At 39.6% G+C, this 24,484-nt stretch overlaps 1 protein-coding gene across 1 annotated transcript in view; it reads right to left on the bottom strand.

Annotated features, from left to right (window-relative positions):
• ppp3ca (protein phosphatase 3, catalytic subunit, alpha isozyme) overlaps window positions 1-24,484 on the bottom strand; it is an 81,806-nt gene that overhangs the window by 44,647 nt on the left and 12,675 nt on the right. The window contains exon 2 of the mRNA XM_052104208.1: window positions 5,797-5,997. Within this exon, the coding sequence (XP_051960168.1) occupies window positions 5,797-5,997 (201 nt within the window). The remainder of the gene's footprint in view (window positions 1-5,796; window positions 5,998-24,484) is intronic.

Below are 24,484 nucleotides of genomic sequence, written 5' to 3'. Positions count from 1 at the left end.
TTTTTTACTGATATCTGTTTATCTTACTCAGTTCTCTCCTCTCATTTGACTCTCCTCTATTCTTCTCCACTTCTCTGTTATATAAGGTAGTTCTAGCTTCCCTAGCGTTGCTGGACTTAATGAGAGAGCAGCGCACAACACAAATCATTCTTAGCATAAATTAATGACCTGAAATGAACAGCTCTCTGTATATGTGTGTGTGTGTACATCTGTGCAATTGTGTAAGTAGTGTTTATTAACAATAGAATAAGGTGATGGCCATACAGCTGGGTGAAGGTAGTGACAAACGGCAGCAAATATGTCTATGATTTCCATTATGTTGCATCACAAAGGAAGCGGATCTACTGACAATGATGGGTCCTTGTGTTCGCTGTGCCTCCTGCATATTTCATACTCCTTTGATATTAATTATAGATGGTCTGCTTGGCCTAATTTTGGGCAAATATTCTGAGCGGAGGGACAGACATCAAACAATGAAGTACAGACACACCTACACACACACACATGCACGCACGCATGCACACACAGTAAACTCTGAGTTCTTAATGGGGATATTGTAGGTATTTCTGCTTATGTGTGTCAGTGACTGTGCAGTGCTTGGCGAGGGGGGCTCATTTTCACATCACCAACTGTAGGCACACAGGGTACAAGCAGAACTAGATGATGGGAAGAGATTTAGAGAGAGAGAGAGAGCGAGAGAGAGAAAGAGTTAAGCTGTGAGGTGTGAATGACTCAAGAGGTGTAGGTGTGTTCTGCAGCAGAAAGCCTCTCCCTCTCTCTCTCTCTCTCTCTCTCTCTCTCTCTCTCTGTTGGCCACTCTGATTAACTGATGGATTTTAACAGCTGCACTGTACCAGAAAATCTAAGACGATAGTGGAATTGAACTGTGTCAGCGAGACTGGAATTGAACTGCAGTGAACTCAAATGTTTTGTGCCTATATCAAAACACAAACGAGAGGTCAGCTGTCAGCTTTTAAAGTTTTCCCGTCCGATAACTGATATGCAGAAATTATTCATTTACTGTTTTATTTCTCCTTTTTGACAGAATGATCATAAAACCATTAAACTACAATTAAAATATAATGCCCATTATGAATATTTTCACTATAATAAAATCAATAACAGTATTAATGTTGAAAAAAGTAAATTATGACAATGTGGCATATTTCGAAAAACAGAAATTGGAACAAGATTTTGCCATTTACTGACAGACCCAATATTAAGAAACCAATAACCAATTAAGTAGTAAAGAGTGTATATCGGTAAAATGTTGATGTGAAACTGATACATTTTGTCCAATGAAGTCAATAAATGTGGCATGTTTCCAAACAGATATTTGGAACAAGATTTTTCAGTTTATCTGCAGACACAGTATTAAGAAACTGATAACCAATTGAGTAGTAAAGAGTGAATATTTGTAAAAATAAATCTGACAAATGAAGTCAATTATGACAATGTTATGAGTGTGGTAGTTTTGAGCAGGGATTTTAACATTAGCTACATGAATTTTTCAACTAATCAAAATAGCAACTTCATAGCAACACCCCAGTCCCACATAAAAAAATAAAAATAAAATAAAAACCTACTAGATGCTAAAACACCTTAAAAATGCAGTAATTTTAGCACATGGAGAAGATGTACTATCTGGGTGAGCAGAATCACATTACAAAGAAAAATTAATCAAGCTATAGCTATTATCTCTGTGTATTTGTATTTTTTTTGGTGCAGTTACACAAGGACTTGTTTCTTTCAGGAGTAAGCGGCTCATGAGACAGCGGAAATCACAGCCAGCTGGTGTGCTGACACACTTCCGCAGATGGACGCGGGTATCAAGTACTCAACTCTATTGATTATCCTCACAGACTCATAAAGGCGAAATAATGGTTCTCATTAAGAGATGGAGAGATGTACTGCTCAGAAACTAGCCATCAAAAAGTCAAAAACATGGTTTGTGTAGTACGGACATTACCCTAGTTTTAAAGCTCTAGTGTGTAAATTCTGAGCCAATATCTGTGGTCACCAACACCAATGGTCAGAAAAACAGATAGCAACACCCTAAAATCATAACATTGTTTGAACCAGTGTCGCAGTGTTGGGCTGGTCATAATGCATTGGTCGGACAGACAGTCACACCATTGGCTGAGCCAGTGTTGTCAGGCTGGTTGAAATACTTGAACAAATAGAACAATATTTTGAAAACGACACAGTATTTCTACTTTTCAGGGATATCAACCAACAAATGGCTTACTTTGCTTTCCCCCTTTTCACCCAATTTGGAATTGCCAAATCCCAATGAGCTTTTAAGTCCTCGCGGTGGCGTAGTGACTTGCCTCAATCCGGGTGGTGGAGGATGAATCTCAGTTGCCTCCACGTCTGAGACCGTCAACCCCTGCATCTCATCACGTGGCTTGTTGAGCGTGTTGCCAAAGAGATATAGCGTGTGGAGGCTTCATGTATCCACCGCGGCATCCACACTCAACTCACCACACGCCCCACCAAGAACGAACCACATTATAGCTACCGTGAGGTTACCCAATGTAAGTCTGCCCTCCCTAGCAACCGGGCCAATTTGGTCGCTTGGGAGACCTGGCTGGAGTCACTCAGCACACCTTGGGATTCGAACTAGCGAACCCCAGGGGTGGTAGCCTGCGTCTTTACCACTGAGCTACCCAGGCCCCCACTTTGAAGCCTTTTTGATATGGTAAAGCACTTCTAGACATGGGCAAAATTCCCTTTAAGCAGATATATGCATTTGAAAATTACACTCTTTCTCCTTCGGGTACGAACAAAAAATATTGATGACTCACACTGCACTCACTCATTTTGTCCAATCAAATGGTCTCTAGAATGAAAACATCCTTTCACCTAATACCACCTGAATAGCAATGGCAATGGCAAGTAGCAAATTTTGTTTAAGGCTTAAAAACGAAGATGATAAGGCATGATTTTTAATGAAACTGTTCACTTAAGACATTGCAGACTTTACAGTGTGATATTCTGCAAAACTGCTTTGAAACTATGTGTTTTGTGAAAGGCGTTATACAAATAGAAATTACTTGACAGACTTCTAAAAAATGACTGTATGTCCTCCCCAACTTCCTGTTTCAAAAGTAAATACATCAACACAGAAAAGAAAACTGCGCTCGTCAAGCCAATTCACTTGAACTTCAAGCTGGGATAGGAGAAAGTATTTTAACATAAAAAAATTATCTGCTTTAAATACAAAAATGTTCCATCTTTTCCCTTCTCACAATTGGTGCGATGACAGGAAGAGAGGAAATTAATATGCATAAGTAACACACAAACACACACTCAAACACACATACAAGTGATGCAACTTCAAAGTGACAGCTACCTTCACAGGCAAACTTAATACGGAAACACCTCCGAGTGTTTTCTTGCTTTGCTGCCTTTTGTATTTGTCAGCCTTGTTCATTTTTGAACTTCCAGTCAGCTGCTTTGGAGTTCATTTTTGTATTTGAGGTCAGGATTGTGCACATTTTCTAGTCTCTCAAACTCATGCTGTCACTCTGCTCTTTGGTCCTGTTTACCAACTCTATCAAAAGAGGTTGTCACGAATATAGAGTCAAAACATGCAGACGGCATCAGATAAAATCTGTATGATGTTCACACACAGATGAAAATTTACAGCTACTCTTTATTGTCAAGGTTCTAGTCTCCAATTCTAATTTTAAAGGAATAGTTCACCCAAATAAAAATAAATAAATTAAAAACATCTGTCATTATTTGACAGATGTATATATGACTTACTTTCTTTCTTACAAAAAGAGATATTAGGGAAAATGTTAACCTCAGTCAAAAAGATGCAATGAAAGTAAACAGCTTGCCTTACATGTCCTTTTGTGTTTCATGGAAGAAAGAAAGTCATACAGGTTATGAAACAACATGAGGGTGGGTAAATTTGACAGAATGTTAACTTTTGGGTGAACTATACCTTTAAAGGTGCACTAGTTAAAGTAAAAAGTACCCTAAAAATGTTTAAATGATGCATTTAAAATGCAGACTACAGCCATATCAATGGCCTAGAAAAAGCTGTTTTATTTTACATGGGGCAGGTCTCCTCCTCATGAGCTGGTCATCTTGAGATCACATGGCCACTTTCATATCAGCCAATGAAACATGAACAAAAAATCAGAAGCCTGATAGGGCACCAGCAGATCAGTGTCCAAATCACAACATGTGGCCTGCTCCTGAAAGCTGAATATTGTTGCCTTCTGAGGCTGTATACAGAGATAAGTAGGCATCAAGGCATGTCCGAATTCAGTATTTGTGTAGGGCCCTACAAAATCCATATTTTTTTTCCAAATTCTGCTTTATTTTTCCCAAATTCCGTGCTTTCTGTTTTATATAATTTTTATTGCGTGTTTTACATTTAATTACATTTTATCATAAAAAAAATTGTCTAATTAAAATGAATTCATAGAATTTGAATCAAATGAAAAACAAAACAATAATTTTTCAACATACCACTGCATTATTTTAATTAAATTAAGTGCTTCCATACAGATCCTCACAGCACAATCCAAAACGCAATATTGGGTTATTTGTGTGACAGGGCGGAGGACGGGGCCGGGTCGTGATGCTACACACCCGGCCCCTAATCAGCCTAATCAAGCCTCAGAGAGAGATAAAGACAGATTGGAGACTGCAGTGGGACAGATAGAGAGATTTACGGGCAGCTGTCAGACACCTTTGTGTGTTTGTCTTTTCATTTAAGTTCTTCATTAAAATATTATTTATATTGTCAAGCCGGTTCTCGCTTCCTTCTTTACCATTAATCCCTTTACAATTTGTTCATTTGTTTATTTTTGTCAAATACCGTACTGCACAGCAGAGTATCACAGTATTAATGAAAGCATTGATGAAAATGTTCTTACTTGTGAAAAATTGCTTATATATAATGTTATTATTATTATATATTGCATTTTATTATACAGCAGTAGAATATTTCTGTTGTATATTTCCAATCTCACGATTCAAGTAATATTGAGCTTTTATTTTGGTGGAAAGCTGAAAGAAGCAATTTGAGTTTGAATGTTTTTGATGACAGCTTCACACATCCGGATAAGCAGTTCTCTATAAGGCTGAACTGTGCTTATTAATCGACAAAAGACTGTGATTTATTCATATAAATATAGTCTGCATGTGCTGTGCACTTCACAGAGCACACATGATGATTATGATGAGGAGCAGATCAGTATATGAGCGGTCTGCTTCACACATTCCCTTTGAATTCTGTTTTTAGAACTGTATTCCACGATTCCGTCTGTGTTTTCTGCATCGCGGAAATCATAGGGCCCTATTTGCATCACATCCTGTCTACCGAGATACCTTCATCTAGTCAATTTTTGGGGGCAGTATACATCCAACCTTTGCTGCCTTTGAAATACCAAAATTCTTCATGTACAGTTCAATGGTTTGTTGAAAGATTAAACAAGACTTCTGATGGAGTGGTTGAAAGCAGTAATTTGTTTAGAACCTTCCCCATTTTTTAAATGTATGACTCCATTTCTAGAGAGAGCAATTTCTACATATTTGCTTGGTTATGTCTAAAGCTCAGTACAAATAGTTTTAGATCATTAGACATGATGTAGGATGCCTGTCCAAAACCAGCCTCCTTACGAGGTGCCTTCATTCTGCAAATAGGTGCCTTCATTCTGCAAATCGCTGCCTTTGAAGACTGACTGGGCAGTAAGGTATCAAAGGCAGCTGCCTAAGCTTTCAGATCCAACCATGCTGATTTTTTACCGGAAAGGAAAGAACCAGGAAGTGTACCTGTGACGGGTGCCTCTATGTCCAGCATGGTCTTCTCCTGGCGTAAGATGGAGGCCCCTTCACTGATGATTCGGAGGGCCACAGTCTCCTCCACTCTGCCCTCCTTAGTGAGGTGAGCTTTCAATAGATCCACCCTTGGCTTCCCCTCACAGTCAAACACCTCTTTCATGGTGAGGCGGTTACTCAGGGGGAAGGGCACGGCTGAGGGGAGCAGAAAGCAGAAAGAACACATCAGAACAGAGGTTAACTAACTTTTGATAAATCAGGTAAATTGTACCAGTCTCACTTGTATGTTGCTTATAGCAAAAGTGTTGCTAAATGTCCCATTTCCACATTGATCTGGTAAATATTTACTTTCCCTGCTGAGAACCCCTCCCACTCCCAATTTAAACCAACCTAATATAGTTTGCATGTCTAAGCTGGTTTAAGCTGGTCAAGCTGGTGTTTAGCTGGTTTGACGCATCAGCCAGGTGGACTCCCAACAGAATTAGCCGACAAGTTCCCAAAACTAGTCTAATCAGCTTTATAAAATGTGTATGTACATTTTATCATTTAGATGAGCTCCAGGCACCTGAATTATTAATCAACAATACTATGGTGGCAAAATACATATTAATTTGTCAATTAAATCAAAATGCCTTCCCGGACATATATAGCCCTCTGACAGCGTAATTCCCCACAAATTGTTTTTCTTTCATTATGGATGCCTCTTAAGTGTCATTGCTTCTTCGTTTCTATAAATTTGAGCAACGCAAAATTGGACTTTTATCACAAAAACAAAGCCTGCTCTGCAGTAGTTGACTGACAAGTCATAATACCAGCTGCTTATTAAAAAATATTGCAAAGAGCTGACATATGAATAACAATTGATAAATAATTGATAATTGATAAAGTGACGATTTCAGCTGAGAGAAAATTCAATTTAGAAATGAGATGGAGAAAACAGTATCTGCACCAAAAATTGGGGCAAAGACAATTTCTTTCTGCTATGACTCACTAATTTGTACACTGATAATGTGGGACTTGGCTTCAACAAAACATTGGCATGGTGAATTATTTACGGGCGTGCGCTAGCGCAGATTGGCCCCGCACTGTACAGAAATGATTACGGAGTGCAATTACAGTGCCATTGAGAAGAAATTCTAAACATTCATCGGATACACAATGGCACAGTCATTCAGAACAGAACTTCAAAATACAGAGACAAGGGAAACTATGGCAATTCTGTGCCATCTGGAGCAAACCATGGACTTAGCTGAGTAGTGGTTAGCAGAAACATACAACGCATTGCTCATAGAGACACATAGAAAGAAAGAGAAAAATACAGTAGGGGAACTGGGGAGGGAACCTTGGGGCATAGACTCAACGTGATCAACACAAAGCTAAATAATTCATGTTTGACTTGAAGGGGGAAAAAGAGAAATCTCATGTTCCTGCAGCTGGGATATTGAGACCAGGCCTGGCATTGGGATTTTAACAGCGGTAAGGAAACAGCCCCTTTCACAAGAGTGTGTGTGGGTGTGCTTGTGTTACTTCCGTGCATTTGCACTTGCTCAATCTCTCGACACAAATTTTGCCTGTTTGTGCTCCCTGGTTGTGTATATTTTGTAAATACAATCCTTTACATATTAGCTTAAAGCAAGTGGATGAGGATGTTCATTCAGTCTTCACCAATTCTTTTCCATAAATATGCAAACTTAAGCACAGAGAGCTGTGTTGTTTGCTAATGTCAAGCAGCCTTCAGCATAGAAACCGGTAACAACCCAGAGATTGCTCAAAGGTTGCATTTAGGCTAAGTATCAACTTTTCCTCAGATAATTCTCCTGAAGTTCGCAGGAATAAGAATAGACACAAATTAAACAATTGTTGACATGCAGTAAGAGGCAAGATTAATCAAATGAATGTGGATAGTAGGCTATTTCTCAAATCATTTGGTCTTGGAAGAGTTTGATGAGAAATGTTTGAAATCTCTCACTTTATATCGCAGACATTGGTATCTAAAAAATCAGAGCACAATTTGTGACCAATGTTGGGCAGTAGCACCGATACACATAGCGAAACTATTGGCAGGGTTGGGCAGAATAAGAAAGCATTCTAGGCTGAATACTAAATATTCTCTCTTAAATGTATACAGTAATATAATAATACCTCACATAAAAAATGATGTATTCAGAATACCTTTAGAGGAAATATGTGTGATATGTCATTATTATTATCTTATCTGAACCACTACATCATTAACCGCTATTATCATCTAAGTGAGTCTAAACAGCCAGCTAGCTCTTTGTCAGCAAATTTCACAAAAAAGTTCAGTCAAAGTTAAAAATAAACACTTGGTCTTAAATCAACCTTACCATAATACACAATTCCACTTCATGCCACATTTCAGTCTATCTTGTTCACCAACATTATTATCAACTTTCCTCAAGAAAGTCAAGATCTTTTCAAAGCAAAGTAACAAAGAAAATATGACATAATTTGAGTAAAACAACGAAAATAACATGTCTTGCAGAAAATAAATAAATACATCTTTTGGCTTTCATGATATTCTTTAGCATGCTTCATTTTGAGGTGGTAAAACAGCTGTTTGATTACCACAAGTGATTACCGTTGCGTGACACAGTTTGCAGATAACATTTTTCTAATCTGTTTCGGCTTTTGTGAATCTACACCACAGATGTCGTACCTGTTTTAACAACAAGCGCCCCTTCATTTTCTTGACTTTTCTATTGATCATATCTGCAATATGATTCATCAAATGATGGATAAGTAGGCCTACAGATGTGCAGTGTAGTCAAGTGAACCTCTGCATGTTAAAGAGATTATTCATGTGTCTGGATCACAGTAACGCTTTCCCAGCAGAGTGTATCCTCCGCTGTAGAGCACTCACAATTTTCCCGAAAAATCAGAAATGCAAAGAATCAGCAACAAGTTTGTGGGCACGTTTATTGTGTTGCCTGATCAGCATAATTACGTGAGTGAATCTGCACTAAAAAAGCATGTGAAATTCTACCGGCCGCAACTCATTCCTCACTCAAGCCTTGTTTCAGTCTCGCATTGCCACTGATAGATACGAACGTGCTTTGCACATGGATATATACATATAGTAATATACACAATATAGTACAATCTCTGGACTGGTAATCTGGCATACCGGGCATTTTCCCGGTGGGCCAATGCTCTTTGGGTCTGTCCATAAGGAGAACTGAGGTGTCCGGTGGGTCGGCCGCAAAACGGGCCGGATGGTCCTCGATGAGCTAAAATGAGCTGCCCTGTTATGCAGAACGGACCACAAAACGGTGGCGCGATATGAAGATAAGGATTAGCCCAACACTACTCACGAGCTGCAGCTGCTATAGGGAAGTGAGAGCGAGAGGACAAGAATTTTTTTCTTTCTTCCTCATTTTTTGTGGTCATTATGAGAGAAGTATTCTAAAAGAATTCAAACTAAATTTTATTCCGAATACAGGTGCTTGAAAATGTAATGGGGGCTGAATATAGTACAATTTTGTATTCTGAATACGTAACACCATTACATGTATTCCGTTACAGCCCAACTCTGACTATTGGTTTAATTACATTTCTCATTTAAATCATGTATTTTCAGTAGCAAACTATTTTATTGATTAAGTAGCAGAGTAGTGATGAGACGCTACAATGTTACATTTTCCCTGACAATATTTCAGCAATCAAGTTTGTTCTGTATTTACATCACTATGAAGCCACCACAGTAAGCTACTTTTAAGCATTTATATTTTTTAAACACCTGACTTTCTGTGTGTGTTTGTGTGTGGTAGTATAGTTTCCTGCTGTACTTCTTTTGGAGATTAAACTTGTTTTTTTTCTTCTAATAAACGTAATAGAGCACATCTATTTTTTTTTACATTTTATATTTATAGTATGAATATATTAAGTATAATATTTATAGTATGGCGTGACCTATTACGTAGTTTAAATGTAACTTGTAATGTAACTAGCTACTTTCTCTAAACAATAGCTTTCAGTTTTGCTTAGCTTAGCTTGCTAACTTTTTGTTTTCTAATAAACATGTATTAGATCAAACTACAGCTGACTATTCTTAATATTTAATATTTATAAAAGTATAAAGTATTAAGTAGATTAAATGTACAAAGCTACTTTTTCCATGTAGCTTGTAGTGTAATTAGTTACTTTCTTTAAACAATAGCTGTCAGCTCTGCTTAGCTCTGTAGAGTAGTTTGTAGCTTAGCGAACTATATTTTTTAGTAGCTAGCCCAACACTGTGTGCGACATTGTTGAAAACACTTCTAAAGCTCCAGAGGTGACAAATATAAAATTAACATTTGTCACCTTTTATGTAACATTAACATAAATTAACTTTAAAAGCATTTTTTGGGGTCTCCATTTAGTCTCATTACTGTCTACAAAAAATAATCTGAAATGTTAAAAATATATACAGTAATTTATTATAATTTTTGCAATATTCGATCAAGCAAAAGTGACAGCGTTTTAACAAATCGTTTGGCACCTTTCTGTGGGTGAGAGTCCACCAAAAGGCGTCACTGCTCAGTGAGAAAGACAGAGTGAGAGAAAAAGACAGAGATTGCAGACTCATCATATGAACATAATGCTTCTCTCCCAAGAACATTATGTCCCTATTTGTCTCCCATCTTTGCCTTCTCCAAATTCTCTAGGCACACTACGACACATTCACACTGCAGCTTGAAATACAGAAAGATGAGGAGATAGAAAGACAGTTTGTGTATATGAACAATAATGAGATGGTCCAGAGTGCACAGTGTGTGGCCTTTTGGTGTAAGAAGAGACTTAATAGGAAGAATAGACAGGAGAGAAAGCAGAAAAGGTGTGAAATGCCTGATGAACAAAAGTCTCAGTGGGGAGGAATGGAAAGCAAATGAACAGAGAGAGAGAGAGAGAGAGAGAGAGAGAGAGAGAGAGAGAGAGAGAGAGAGAGAGAGAGAGAGAGAGAGAGCGGTTCAAGGGTGAGGTGGGAAAAAGAAGCTTGGCTCTTCACTTCACAAGATGATGGACTGTGGTGCATGTTGCCGAGCAACAGCCAGTGACTACTGAAGTGTGGCCAGTTCAGACTCTGTATACACTGTGATTTGGGATTAAATCTCAAATGTGCAGATCTTTTTTAGTGTAGACAAAAAGAAAGAACCAGGCTGAACGACCAATCGACTAGTCGTACAACAACTGACTAGTAGTAGTAGTTCTCAACCAAGGGGTTGGGACTCACTAGGAGGCCCTCAGCACACTTCCAAGGGGGTCTCAAGATGACTTAAAATGTATTTAAAATAATACATGTTAAAATAATCCTACTTAATTAAAATGCTAAAAAACACTTTAAGATATTTGCCTACAAATTATAAACAGACTCTTTCTGAAACTAGAATAAAAAAATTAGCCATTATTAATTATTTTAATCAGACATGTCTAGGTTCGGGTGAGGGGACCTTCAAATATGGTCTCGGACAGTGGGGGCCTTGGAGTCAAAAAAGTTGAGAACCACTGGACTAGTCGATTAGTTGGGGTCGACAATAGTAACAATAACAATAGTATTTTTAGTGGTGGTGGTTTTAATGGGAGATGCATTTCTCAAATAAATTAAGAGAAGCAACTTCTTGGAGAGCATTTTCACATGATGATAACTTGCTGTGCTTAACAGTGAACAAGGTACCTATTAGACACCACAAACACACACACATGCATGCATGCACACACGCACACATACACACAAATGGCATATACTCTTAATCTAATAAACAGTATGGTGTGCATTTCAGCAAAAAGTAGCCGAGACAAGCAGAAAGGAGTCTCATTAGGAATACCTCAGGCAAGTTTAACTTACAACAATTTACATATAAATGAAAAGGTGCAGTACATAGAGGTATACTTTTCCAGGAGCAAAGCATTGGACTCATACAGGATTATGTACAAAAATAAATCAAGAAGGGGCCAAAAGTGCACACATCAGCGTCAGATATAGCTTAAGCTAACTCTAATTATGCTGAAATGCACAATACCTTCCGTATCAGCCTTAAATCTCAGTTTACTCTTTGCTCTATCCTCTTCTTAATGATCTGAAGATATAGCCTAAGCTCTGTTCCAAACCTAGTGAGCTGCGCTTGTTGTCCACTGCCTACATAGGTAGATACCTTTTAAGGCAGCACCCTAAACATCATGGAACCTCAAAAGTGACTGATTTGCAATGATCTACATAGGCAGCATCTCTGCATACTACACAAATAATGCACTTCATGTTAACTGCATGGGAGATTCAACTCACAATTGATTCAATTATGTCATAATGTTAGCATGTTACTAAAGCTAAAGACACAATACACCAGTGCTTCTTCCAAATATCCATACTTAAACGCTTAAACGACATATCCAAGTGCTAAGTGGTATTTGAGACTGCAAGGCAATTTTATCAAACTTTTTCAGAGGGCCAGATAAAGATGATGATTGGGGGGCCAGTTATGGCCCACGGGCCACCACTTGACTAGCCCTGCAATACACCATAGAAAGCATCAAAATACATGACACTCACAAATATTGGACAAAATAGCCATGAGATTTTTCATGAGACTGAACAATTTTTATAGATACTTTTCAGTATTGAATTAAATATTCAGTATATTTAGAGTTGACATATCTTTCGACTGCATCTGTTATCTTGGATGGATTTTTTCACAGAGCATTATGAGATTGCCTTTGACATAAAAAGTATATTTACATATCTTATATATAATTTTGCTGCCTACCTTTTGGAACAGATTTGCATCTTTAAATACTGTCTAGGCAGTTCACTAGGAGTTATAGTGTAATTCCATATCAAATCAACAAAATCTAACTGCCCCAATTTAATATCTTGTTAATACTTTTTCTGAAAAAAGATAATGATGATTAAAGCCAAATATTAAATGCCATGGGTCAATATTTACTGAGTACTACATTGTTTTGTAGAGGGGGCTCAAAACGCAAATGTTTGCCAATGATTTTGGATAAAAAATGCAGTTAAAAAATATATCCTTAGAATTACACAGAGATAGGTAGTTATATTACTGAAATAAGTTTACTTTAGCATGTCTTGTTGCATTATATTCCAATGGTGTTCAAATATATGAAAAAACACTTTATTGTGTTGTTTTTTTAAAGTTGGAGTGCCTATAACTTCAGAATATATCTGAAAATAATTAGATTCTGGTTTAGAACAAACTATCCTATTTGTATCTTAATTTTAAAAGCTCTATATCCATCTGAATATCCACATTCTTTTAAATTTTACCCATTTTCAATGGTCAAAAACCAAATGAGGGTAGTTTTTCCTATCCAACAAAAAGCTCTGAAGTACAAATAATGCTGTATCTAAAAATGTGCCTTTATTTTTTTTTGACATAATCAAAAGTCAATATATTGAATTTCAAGTCCAAAAATATAGCCTAGTCTCTTCTCACAGATAGCTCAGTGTGGTTTTTTACTTTCTCACAATGTCAAATGAACTCCAATTTCATTAGTGGGGACATCTTTGTATTTCAGACTATGTAACTGCACATTCCTCTCTGGATATTCTATTGTGGTCTCCCCTTCTTCCCACGGGATTGAGGTCGACCCGGCTGGCGATGGAGGCGATTTGGGGTTGGCAGCCACGAACCACCCGCCCCCCCGACACGCTCGTTGACTTCCGTACGTGCTCGAGGCAATAGCGTCTATCCTCTTGAGCCCCCCGAGCCGGATGAGCTCGCCACTGCATCGGAGATTGGTCCAGCGTCTGACGCGGATGACTCGACTGGGCTGCCGCCTTCGGTCCAGCATGCCCCATCACCTTCGGAATGTCCCTGTCCCCTCGCGTCTTCACGAAGGTCGCAGATGCAGACCTTACCCGGCTTCGGGAAGCAGGCGTCCGCATTCTCAACTACCTCAACGACTAGCTCATCCTGGCCCACTCCCGAGAGTTACTATGCGCCCACAGGAACCAGGTGCTCAGGCACCTTAGCCGTTTAGGGCTTCAGGTCAACTGGGAAAAGAGCAAGCTCACCCCGGTTCAGAGCATCTCTTTTCTTGGCATGTAGTTAGACTCAGTCTCAATGTTAGCACGCCTCACCAACGAGCGCACACAGTCAGTGTTGAAATGCCTCACGCGTTCAGGCCGAGCACGGCCTTGTCCCCTTAAAACATTTCATAAAACATTGGGGCATATGGTATCCTCCACGGTGGTCGCGCCACTGGGGTTGATGCATATGAGACCTTTTCAGCACTTGCTCTCAAGTCCCGAGATGAGCATGGCGCTGTGGCACGCACCGTGTGTTCATCACCCCGCCACGCCGTGTGCAACGGGCACGCAGCCGGAAAGGGGCCCCGCTGCGCTGGCACATAAACTGCCTAGAGTTGTTGGCTGTACTTTTTGCCCTGTGGAGGTTTTTCCTGCTAATTCAGGACAAACACATCTTGATCCGGTCAGACAGCACCACCAGGTTGCGTACATAAATCCCCAATCCGGCGTACGCTCCCGTCACAACTCGCCCGTCGTCTCTTCCTTTGGAGCCAGCAGCAACTCAAGTCGCTGCGTGTCACTCACATCCCGGGCAACCTCAATGCGGTAGCAGACGTGCTATCACGACAACGCTTGCCCAGTAGAGAGTGGAGGCTTCACCCCAGTCAGTCCAGCTGATTTGGGAACGGTTTGACAAGGCCCAGGTAGACCTGTTCGCCTCCCGAGAGACATCCCACTGCTCGCTCTGGTACACCCGAACAGAAGCTCCCCTCGGGGCAGATACGCTGGCACTCAGCTGGCCCGCGGGTTGCGCAAGTACGCATTTACCCCAGTGAGCCTGCTTGCACAGGTGCTGTGCAAGGTCAGCGAGGATGGGGAACAAGTCATTCTGGTGGCTCCCTATTGGCCCACTCGGACTTGGTTCTCGGATCTCGTGCTCCCCGCGATAGCCCCTCCCTTGCAAATCCCCCTAAGGAAGGACCTTCTTTCTCAGGGACGGGGCACGCTCTGGCATCCGCACCCAGACCTCTGGAACCTCCACGTCTGGCCCCTGGATGGGATGCGGAAGATCTAACTGATCTACCACCTGCTGTCGTAGACACTATCAACCAAGCCAGAGCTCCCTCTATCAGGCAACATTACGCCCTGAAGTGGCGCTTGTTCGCAAATTGCAAAGAGCAAAAGACCTGCCTGGCGTTCGGTCCAGCAGACACCGGGCTACCCAAGGTTCAAGGCACATAGACCCCTGGTCGCCGTGTTTGTAGCAACTCCTCCCTCCAAATGAGGTAGGATCTACCACCGCTCCATTCTCCACATGTGACCTAAAAGCCCATGTGATGTATTTCACCACTCTTTACCTCCCCCAGTCTGGCAGGTGTGGTCTCCACAGGGTCTTTCCCCCCGAAAGAATAGGAAAACTGAGAAAGAACTCCTTCCCCAATGCGTGTGATAGCGTTAAGATGGTCCCAGCCAATTTTACTCTATACTAGAAACATAGAGAGAGGAAAGGCGTGGCTGTCGCAGCTTGCTTCCATGCTTGGCACGTCGCCTTGTTCCCCCTATCGGAGTGTAAAGAACCAGAAGGTTTTGACGATTTTATGGGGCGTTGGGGAAGGGTACGTGCTGACCTGTGTCAGCGGTGCACATACACGGTTCATGGCGTGATTTAAATTTGACCCCTAGTGTCGCTTCTTCGACACAACGTCGAAGTGAGCGACAGACGGGGAACGTCTAGGTTATGGATGTAACCTCTGTTACCTGATGGAGGGAACAAGACATTGTGTCCTCCCTGCCACATCGCTGAACCGAGCCACTGTTGCGGCCGAACCTCGTTGTCGGCTCCTCAGAAAAATCCTGAATGAAACAGACGCATTTCCCTCCCTTTATTCCCGTATGTCCGGGGGCGGGACATGCAAATTCTGTCTGCCAATTTCTAATTGGCCTTTTCTCATAGATCAGAGATGTTAAAGGCTCTCAAGAGAGAGACCGGGTGTCTGTTCTTACTGAAATTTGAAACACTGCTGCCAGTGGCCAAAGCGCTAAGTGTTGTTAGGCATATGGGCACTTGTGACCTCCATTTTTACAGGAGTAAAGAACCAGAAGGTTTTGACGATTTTATGGGGCGTTGGGGAAGGGTACGTGCTGACCTGTGTCAGCGGTGCACATACACGGTTCATGGCGTGATTTAAATTTGACCCCTAGTGTCGCTTCTTCGACACAACGTCGAAGTGAGCGACAGACGGGGAACGTCTAGGTTATGGATGTAACCTCTGTTACCTGATGGAGGGAACAAGACATTGTGTCCTCCCTGCCACATCGCTGAACCGAGCCACTGTTGCGGCCGAACCTCGTTGTCGGCTCCTCAGAAAAATCCTGAATGAAACAGACGCATTTCCCTCCCTTTATTCCCGTATGTCCGGGGGCGGGACATGCAAATTCTGTCTGCCAATTTCTAATTGGCCTTTTCTCATAGATCAGAGATGTTAAAGGCTCTCAAGAGAGAGACCGGGTGTCTGTTCTTACTGAAATTTGAAACACTGCTGCCAGTGGCCAAAGCGCTAAGTGTTGTTAGGCATATGGGCACTTGTGACCTCCATTTTACAGGATTTTCCATTTTCCAATGTCCAGTGAGGGGTGCCAAAAGCGAGTTGTGAAGCGAGTGACAAACACAACCTCCCAATCATGCTGAATAACTCAACCTGTGTGTGGCAGAAAATGCACAACTGCAACGGAGGTCAAAGACACACCTGTCAGCATGACACTGTACATGTCTGTCAATGTCCTCATCATGTTAACACAATCTGTTTGCTATCGGCCAGCTAGTTTGTCAATGCAGTAAGTAATGTAGCAGATTGAAAGGTAAACATTTCAAGAGCATCATTTTGCAGCTCAGTAGACAGAGAAGGTTAATGAGTTAGAGACACACATCTGAACGCTAGTGGAGGTCAGTGAGAAAGAAAATCCGGTAGATACTGTTTCGGATGCGGGTAGTACATCGAGCAACACATACACTTTGGTTCCAGCTGTAGAGCCCCCACAGCAGGGTATTTGGGTGACGTCTTGATGGCATACTCGCTCAGCAAAGTGACACCACTCTCCATTCCTGTTAGTGTTTCCAAGCGTCTGACATCATATCATATTTACAAGTGCTGGTTAATTCTAAACGTTTTATTTTCTAAAACTGTTATTCATGTCGGCACTAATGATGTCTGGCTTCGCCAGTCGGATATCATTAAATATAATGTTAAAGAGGTGTGTGAACTTGCAAAAAGCATGTCAGATACTGTAAAATGCTCTGTCGATCTGTTGTCTTTTGCCCTTGCTACATTTTATAGATCACCCGGGCCGTATTCTGATTTCCTTGGTGAATCTGCTAATTATTTATACGTTTTTGTAGTTACTGTAGATAGCGCTTTAATTGTTGGCGACTTCAACATTCACATAGATAATAAAAAAAGACACATTAGGATTAGCATTTATCGATATTCTAAACTCTCTTGGAGTCAGACAAAATGTGACAGGACCAACTCATCACCAAAATCATACTCTATATTTAATTCAGACATATGGTGTTGATGTTGATACTATAGTAATTCTACCGCAGAGTGAATACATCTTGAGTTACCTCATCTCTTGTTTGCTGTGATCAGCTAATGTCACTCAATCTACATCGTAGATCGTTTAGGTACAACAATTCTATCGACCACTAAAGATAGCTTCACTAATAATCTTCCAGAATTGACTCACATACTCAGTAAGCCAAAATGTCTAGAAGAACTTGATGCAATAACAGAAAATATAAATAGAGTCTTCTCTAGCACTCTTGATAGTGTCGCCCCCTTCGATTAAAGAAAATTAAAGAAAAAAAAGCCCAGCACCATGGTACAATGATCACACTCATGCCCTAAAAAGAGCGGCTCGGAAAATTGAGTGCAACTGGAAGAATACAAAATTATTTTATATATTAATAATTATATATTATTTAATATTAAAAAAATAATATTTATTAAAAGGGTATATTGCGGTGAATTGAAGAATAGTGTCTGTAGCTACAGACAGGTACTAAAAGATTCCAGGTCGGCATATTTTAGTAAACTCATAGAAAGTAACCACAACAGTTCTAGGTGTTTATTCAGTACTGTGGCTAAATTGGTTAGGAATAAAGCATTGACTGAACCAGATATTCAGTCGTAGCACAATAGTAATAACTTCATGAATTTCTTTATTAAATAACAGAAATCATCAAAAATAAATTTGGATTTATGCAGTCAACTATCACAGTACCTCAGAAAACAGTGTCAATAATTTTCCTCATGAGCAGCTTCAATCCTTCGCTGTAATTGGTCATGAAGAGCTAACAAAACTTGTAAAAAGAAAATCAAAAGCCACAGCATTTAAGTTAGATCCAATACCAACTAAGCTCTTAAAATAGGTTTTCCCTGTAATTTCAGAACCTCTTCATAATATTATTAACTTCTCACTATCCTTAGGACATTTCCCAAGAAATGTAGTTATCAAATAGCTTTTTAAGAGGCCACAGCTTGATCCTGGAGGACTGGCTAATTATAGACCGATTTCAAATTTTCCATTTATGACGAAGATACTAGAAAATTTAGTGTCCTCCCAACTATATTAAATTTTACAGAGAAATGGAATATATGAACAATTTCAATCAGGACTTAGTACCCATCACAGGCAGTACTTATCAGAGTTACAAATGACTTGCTCTTATCATTTGATCATGACTGCATTTCTCTTCTAGTGCTTCGTGCTGCCTTCGACACCATAGATCATGACATTCTCTTGAATAGGATGGAGAATAATTTTGGCATTAGTGAGCTTGCATTCGCATGGTTTAGGTCCTGTTTTGCAGACCGCTACCACTTGCATTTGTACACGAGTAATTGTCATGATCAAACAAAAGTTAAGTATGGAGTGCCACAGGAATCAGTTGTAGGGCCATTGCTTTTCTCCTTATATATGCTTCCCTAGGAGATATGATCAGGAATCGTGGAATAAGTTTCTACTGTTATTTTTGTAATGCATTATCGAAAGGATGTACTGCAAGTTCAATAAATAAACTTCAATTGGTTTAAAATGCAGCTCTCAGAGTGCTGACTAGAACCAAGAAATATGATCATATTAGCCCCATTTTATCATCATTACATTGGGTACCTGTTAAATTATGTATTCATTTTTAAATTCTGTTAACTACATACAAAGCTTTGAATTGTCTAGCTCCACAGTACTTAAGTGACCTTCTACCACGTTATATTCCATCACGTTCTTTACCATCACAAAATTCTGGCCTGTTAGTAGTTCCTAGAATATCAAAATCCACAAATACAGGTAGATCCTTTTCCTATTTGGCTCCAAAACTATGGAATAGTCTCCCTAACACTGTTCGGGATGCAGACACACACACTTGGTTTAATTCTAGATTAAAGAATCATCTATTTAGCCAGGCATTCACCTAATTTATCCATCAACGCACAATTAGGCGGCTTTAGATCGGTCTGCCGGAACCAGTATCATAACCTTTAACTGCAATACATTTAATGGCATCTATGCTGATATTATTCAATTTTTTTCTCTGTCTCAACCTCGGGATTCATACTGATGCCAACTCCAACTGTAAGACATCGGATACTTCATATGCCGCTGCCTGAACCTTGGATTTAGGATGAACCCCACCGAGCCTCACCGAAATGACCTGCCGGTTGAACTGCAATCTACCAAATTGATCTCTGCATGCATTACCTTTGTCTATTGATGGACTACACTCTTGAAATGGAATACATAGACTATCAATTAATTGCCAACAAAAAAGTACAATGCATCTATGTGAACTTCTGCAGTTAATCCAAGATGGACTTCAAAGACATTAAACATTAATCTTACAGTTCACACAAAATCTTTGTTTAAACACTGGCCCTTAACACTTACTTAGTTTACTAATTTTAAACCATGACTTACTCACAAATAACTAATATTGGCATTATATTCATGATGTTAGCTAGATGTTAGCCCCCACAGTGAGCCCAGTTTCTCCCAAAGGTTATTTTTCTCCATTAACCAAAATCTTATGGAGTTTTGTGTTCCTTGCCACACTCGCCTTCGGCATGCTCACTGGGGTTCTAAATACAATTATTATTTAATCATTTATTTTTATTCACAATTTAAAATCATATTTAATAAAATTATAAAATGATGACTCTTAAGACTTTATAGATATTACAGTTTCATTTTCAGTTAAAGCATGATCATCTGTAAAGCTGCTTTAAAATAATCAAATAATGGACAGGGAAGAGAAATCGTCCTGGATTTTACACGGCAACTGGCCCAAAAATTTGTTGGGGGGGGGGGGTGTCCTTTTCTGCATATTGTGGCACCGTTTTGTGGTCCATTCTACATAACAGGGCGGCTCATTTTAGCTTATCGCGGCCCCTTCGGCATGCTTCGCGGCTAACCCACCAGCCCGCTAGTTTCTCCAGATGGCCAGTCTGCCCCTGATCAGCCCCAAAGTGCATCGGCCCAATGGGAAAATGCACGGTATGCCACATTACCAGTCCAGCCCTGGCCCTGTTCCCAAATCGAATGAGTTGTCTTGCAGTCTACTGCCCACATAGGACGTATCCTAACTGAAATGAAACCTCATAAGTGTCCAGTTTGTAGTACACTACAACGGGAGTATACAAATAGCTCCCCATCTCATGAAGAGCAAAGGAGACTTGACACCCAATCAATTTCAATAGGCAAGGATTAGTATTAGCATGTTGCTAATCTAATTTTGGGATACTCTAAGAAGCATAAAAATAGCATAAATAAATATAATTATTATTAATCTTAATAAGAACTAGAACTCTGACATTTGTTTTGCCCTTTTTGCCATATTGGATGGATTTCTTTTACTGAGGTGCCTTAGAAGGTATAAAAGAGGATTTCTTAGAAGATAGTAGCATAATTATGCTAAGACACTGGATAATCACTGTACAATGCAGCATTATTTTGTTGTCTACCTTTCGTAACATCCTTTGCATCTGTGCACCTATGATCCTTTTTTTCTTTATCCCCTTTTCTCCCAATTTGGAATGGCCAATTCCCACTTCTTTGTAGGTCCTCGTGGTGGCGCGGTTACACACCTCAATCCGGGTGGCGGAGGACAAGTCTCAGTCTCCACTTCTGAGACTGCCAATCCGCGCATCTTATCGGTATAGGTCAATTTGGTTGCTTAAGAGACCTGGCTGGAGTTACTCAGCTCCAGCCCAGGATTCGAACTCGTGACTCCAGGGGTGGTAGACAGCGTCAATAATCGCTGAGCTACAAAGGCCCCCTTAATTGAATGTTCTTGAAGAAAGACTGAAACCTGTCAATCAGTGACCAGCTCTATATCCATAAAGCAGAGAGTAGGAATGTCAAGTGTCAGTTTTAGATCAACTATAATCATGATCCCTTAAAATAATGCCTATATAGGCAGCTATGTTTTGGAACAGAGCATATGACTATTCAGTAAGATTTATAATGACACTGGTCAAATTATTTATTTTCACTGTTACCCACTGTCCATATTTTGGTCCAAATAAACTGTGTATAGCAGTCTAAAAACATGTCAGTTGTCAGCATACAACAAGCCGCTAACATCGCACAGCAGATCTTTTATCAATGTACAATTTTAGGTATTTCAGAAGTGGCATGGAACTATGGACTTTTAAGTATGGTTAAAAGAACACAGAGAGGTGGACATGTGAACAGAGGTGGGTAGAGTAGCCAAAAACTGTGCTCAAGTAAATGTACAATTAGTTAAAAACATAATTACTCAAGTAGAAGTAAAATTACTAACATAAATAATTACTTGAGTAAGAGTAAGAAAGTATCCAATTAAAGGAGTACTCAAGTAGTGAGTAACTCATTACTTTCACAAATGACATAATAGCGGTTAACTCCCCTATATTCCATTACATATTACACATTGAACATGTACTACAGATTTATTATTATTAATGTCATCATTCACCATCATGTTGTTCCAAACCCATATGACTTTCTTTCTTCCACGCAACACAATAAGGAAATGTTAGACAGAATGTTTGCCTATGTGTTCCACATAAAGCATCACACTGGTTTGGAACAACATGAGGTTAGAGAAAATATGACAGAAGATAACATTTTGGCATAGAAAATTCTCTCATCATTTACTCACCCTCATGCCACCCCAGATGTTTATAACTTCCTTTCTTCTGAAGAACACAAATTAAGATTTTTAAAAGAATATTTTTGCTCCGTTTTGCCAAAATTTGGATGCTCCAAAAAGCACATAAAAGCTGCATAGAAATAATCCATAAGACTCCATTGGTTAAATCCATGTCTTCAGAAGTGATATGATAGGTGTGTGAGAAAAAGATCAATATTTCTCATTTTTTGCTAGACAGCAGTGGCGATAAGCAGAGAAGAATGTGAATCACCAAAAACACAAGAAGAATGTGAAAGTGATCTGTTTCTCTGTTTCTCATCTACACCTATCACATCGTTTCTGAAGATATTGATTTAAACACTAGAGTATTATGGATTACTTTTATGATGACCTTTGTGATTTTGTTTAGCTTTAAAATGTTGCCACTCATTCACCTGCATTGTATGGACCTACAGAGCTGAGAAATTCTCCTAAAAATCTTCAATTAAGTTCAGTAGAAGAAAGAAAGTCATACACATTTGGGGTTGCATGAGGGTGAGTAAATAATGAGAATTGTAATTTTTGGGTGAACTATCCCTTTAAGGGCTCTTGTCAGATCTGGATGAATTTGTCGATAAGAAGAGAGGTTTGGAAACATTTCTAGTAATTATTATAGTGAAAACTTGAAAATGTCCCACAAGGACATTATATATAATGCTGAAATATAATGCCTTCTTTCACTATTTCCTAGCTTTTAAAGTCATGCGTGGATTCTTATTTCAGTGTAATTACAGTTTTCAGTGTCGTAAGTGTTTAGATCATTAGTTCTGTACAGCAGTACCACCTCTCTCTAAATGCATATATGCAGCCTATTGCTTAGGACACTAACCCCCGTGGAACACTCTGTGTCTGAAACCGCCCCTATCCACTATATAGTGCACTATTTCGGGTGTCTTCCATTTTGTAGGAGTGTCTGAATTCTGAGAGAGCCAATCATTCCCTACGTTTGTTCACTCATTCTTACCCACAATGCACTCTAATTTCAAGTGTACATTTGATGTACACTCGACAATGGTTAATTTCCCGTACGAGTTGGGAGTTTACTGCTTCCTTCACTCCTGCAATGATTTATTTCATGCTGAATGCAGTAAATTACTTTTTGACAAATCATTACTTGATTAAAATATCATAATAACATATAGAGACAAAACATACAGATACATTTTAAAATGTACTCTTTATTTGATCAAATGTGTTTACTCTTTATATTAAAACACAGTATGTATTAATTTATTATTATTGTATTAATTTATTATTTAATAAGAATAACAAGGCCCAAGTATTTTAAAAGTTCGTATGCGTCGTTTTTTCTGCGACAGTCCCAGAGCTCCGACACTCTCGTCTGAATTCCCTCATTTAATTCACTTACTGCTGAGATATAATGTACTAACTGCCATTCACTATATAGGAAATAGTGAATGAGTGAACAATTGCGGACACAGCCACTCTCTTCGCCATACGATCGCCTCGCACCCGCACATCTCACACACGCGCACCTCGCTGTGCACGCGCAGAAATGCTGTCTGTTCGCGCTCCAGTTGTCGTTCATGCGAATGGCAGTGATTTACACTTAACTTGGATGTTTACATGGATTTATACAGTTAATCCACCTGAAGCAGCTGCAGTAGTTTCCAGTACCCCTGCGAGGGCGTGGGGTAAATGCGTAAATACTGCTCATGACATGCGAGACGCGGGACAAAGTTCACTGATATATTGCTGCACTGATTTAGAAAGGCATCCTTAAAAACTGATGTCATAAGAGCCCAGTTACAGAATCACCCTGAAAATGTCCATCTCATTACACAGAAAACCCGCGTTAGGATTAGAGCCAAAATTTACCTCAGCGTGCTGCCTTAAATTGGAGCTGTGATTTTAATCTTGAAATATCAGCTTGTCTTGGTGTTAAATGAAGGCATTGCATGACAAAACTATTATTGTTTTATTACTGTGAGGAGCGAAGAAAGTGTTTAACTTTGAAGAGTTTGATGCTGCTGCAGTGATTGAGTGATAGTCTGTGACATCGGCTCAGCGTGCGCAGCTGTGTGAACTTCCGCTCTCGTAAAAGTCCTATTCAGTAATCTCTCAATAAAGGACACATTAATTACAATTAACCCAGTAATGTAACGACAGGTATGCCACCCATTATAAAGAATTAAAAGTAAAAACATTTAATTAGAAATGTACTTGAGTGAGAGTAAAATGTACCCACTTTTAAACCTACTCTAAAAGTAATTTCTTTCAAAACATTACTCAAGTAAACGTAATAGAGTAAATGTAGCACGTTACTACCCAACTCATGTGGACAGGACATTATTAATAACTGAAGAAACTGGATTACATAATGGCCTACACAGTGTCTACCACATTAACTCTAGCTGGATCAACTCCACGGCAGGAAGATACGGCTAGAAATCGCTTGAAATATTTTGACTAGCACTGCAAACTATCGACCTCCATATCTC

Source organism: Xyrauchen texanus, chromosome 34 (genome assembly GCF_025860055.1).
Source record: "Xyrauchen texanus isolate HMW12.3.18 chromosome 34, RBS_HiC_50CHRs, whole genome shotgun sequence".
NCBI lineage: Eukaryota > Metazoa > Chordata > Actinopteri > Cypriniformes > Catostomidae > Xyrauchen > Xyrauchen texanus.
The sequence above is the reverse complement of the archived record's forward strand: the minus strand, read 5'-3'. Positions and strand labels throughout refer to the sequence as shown.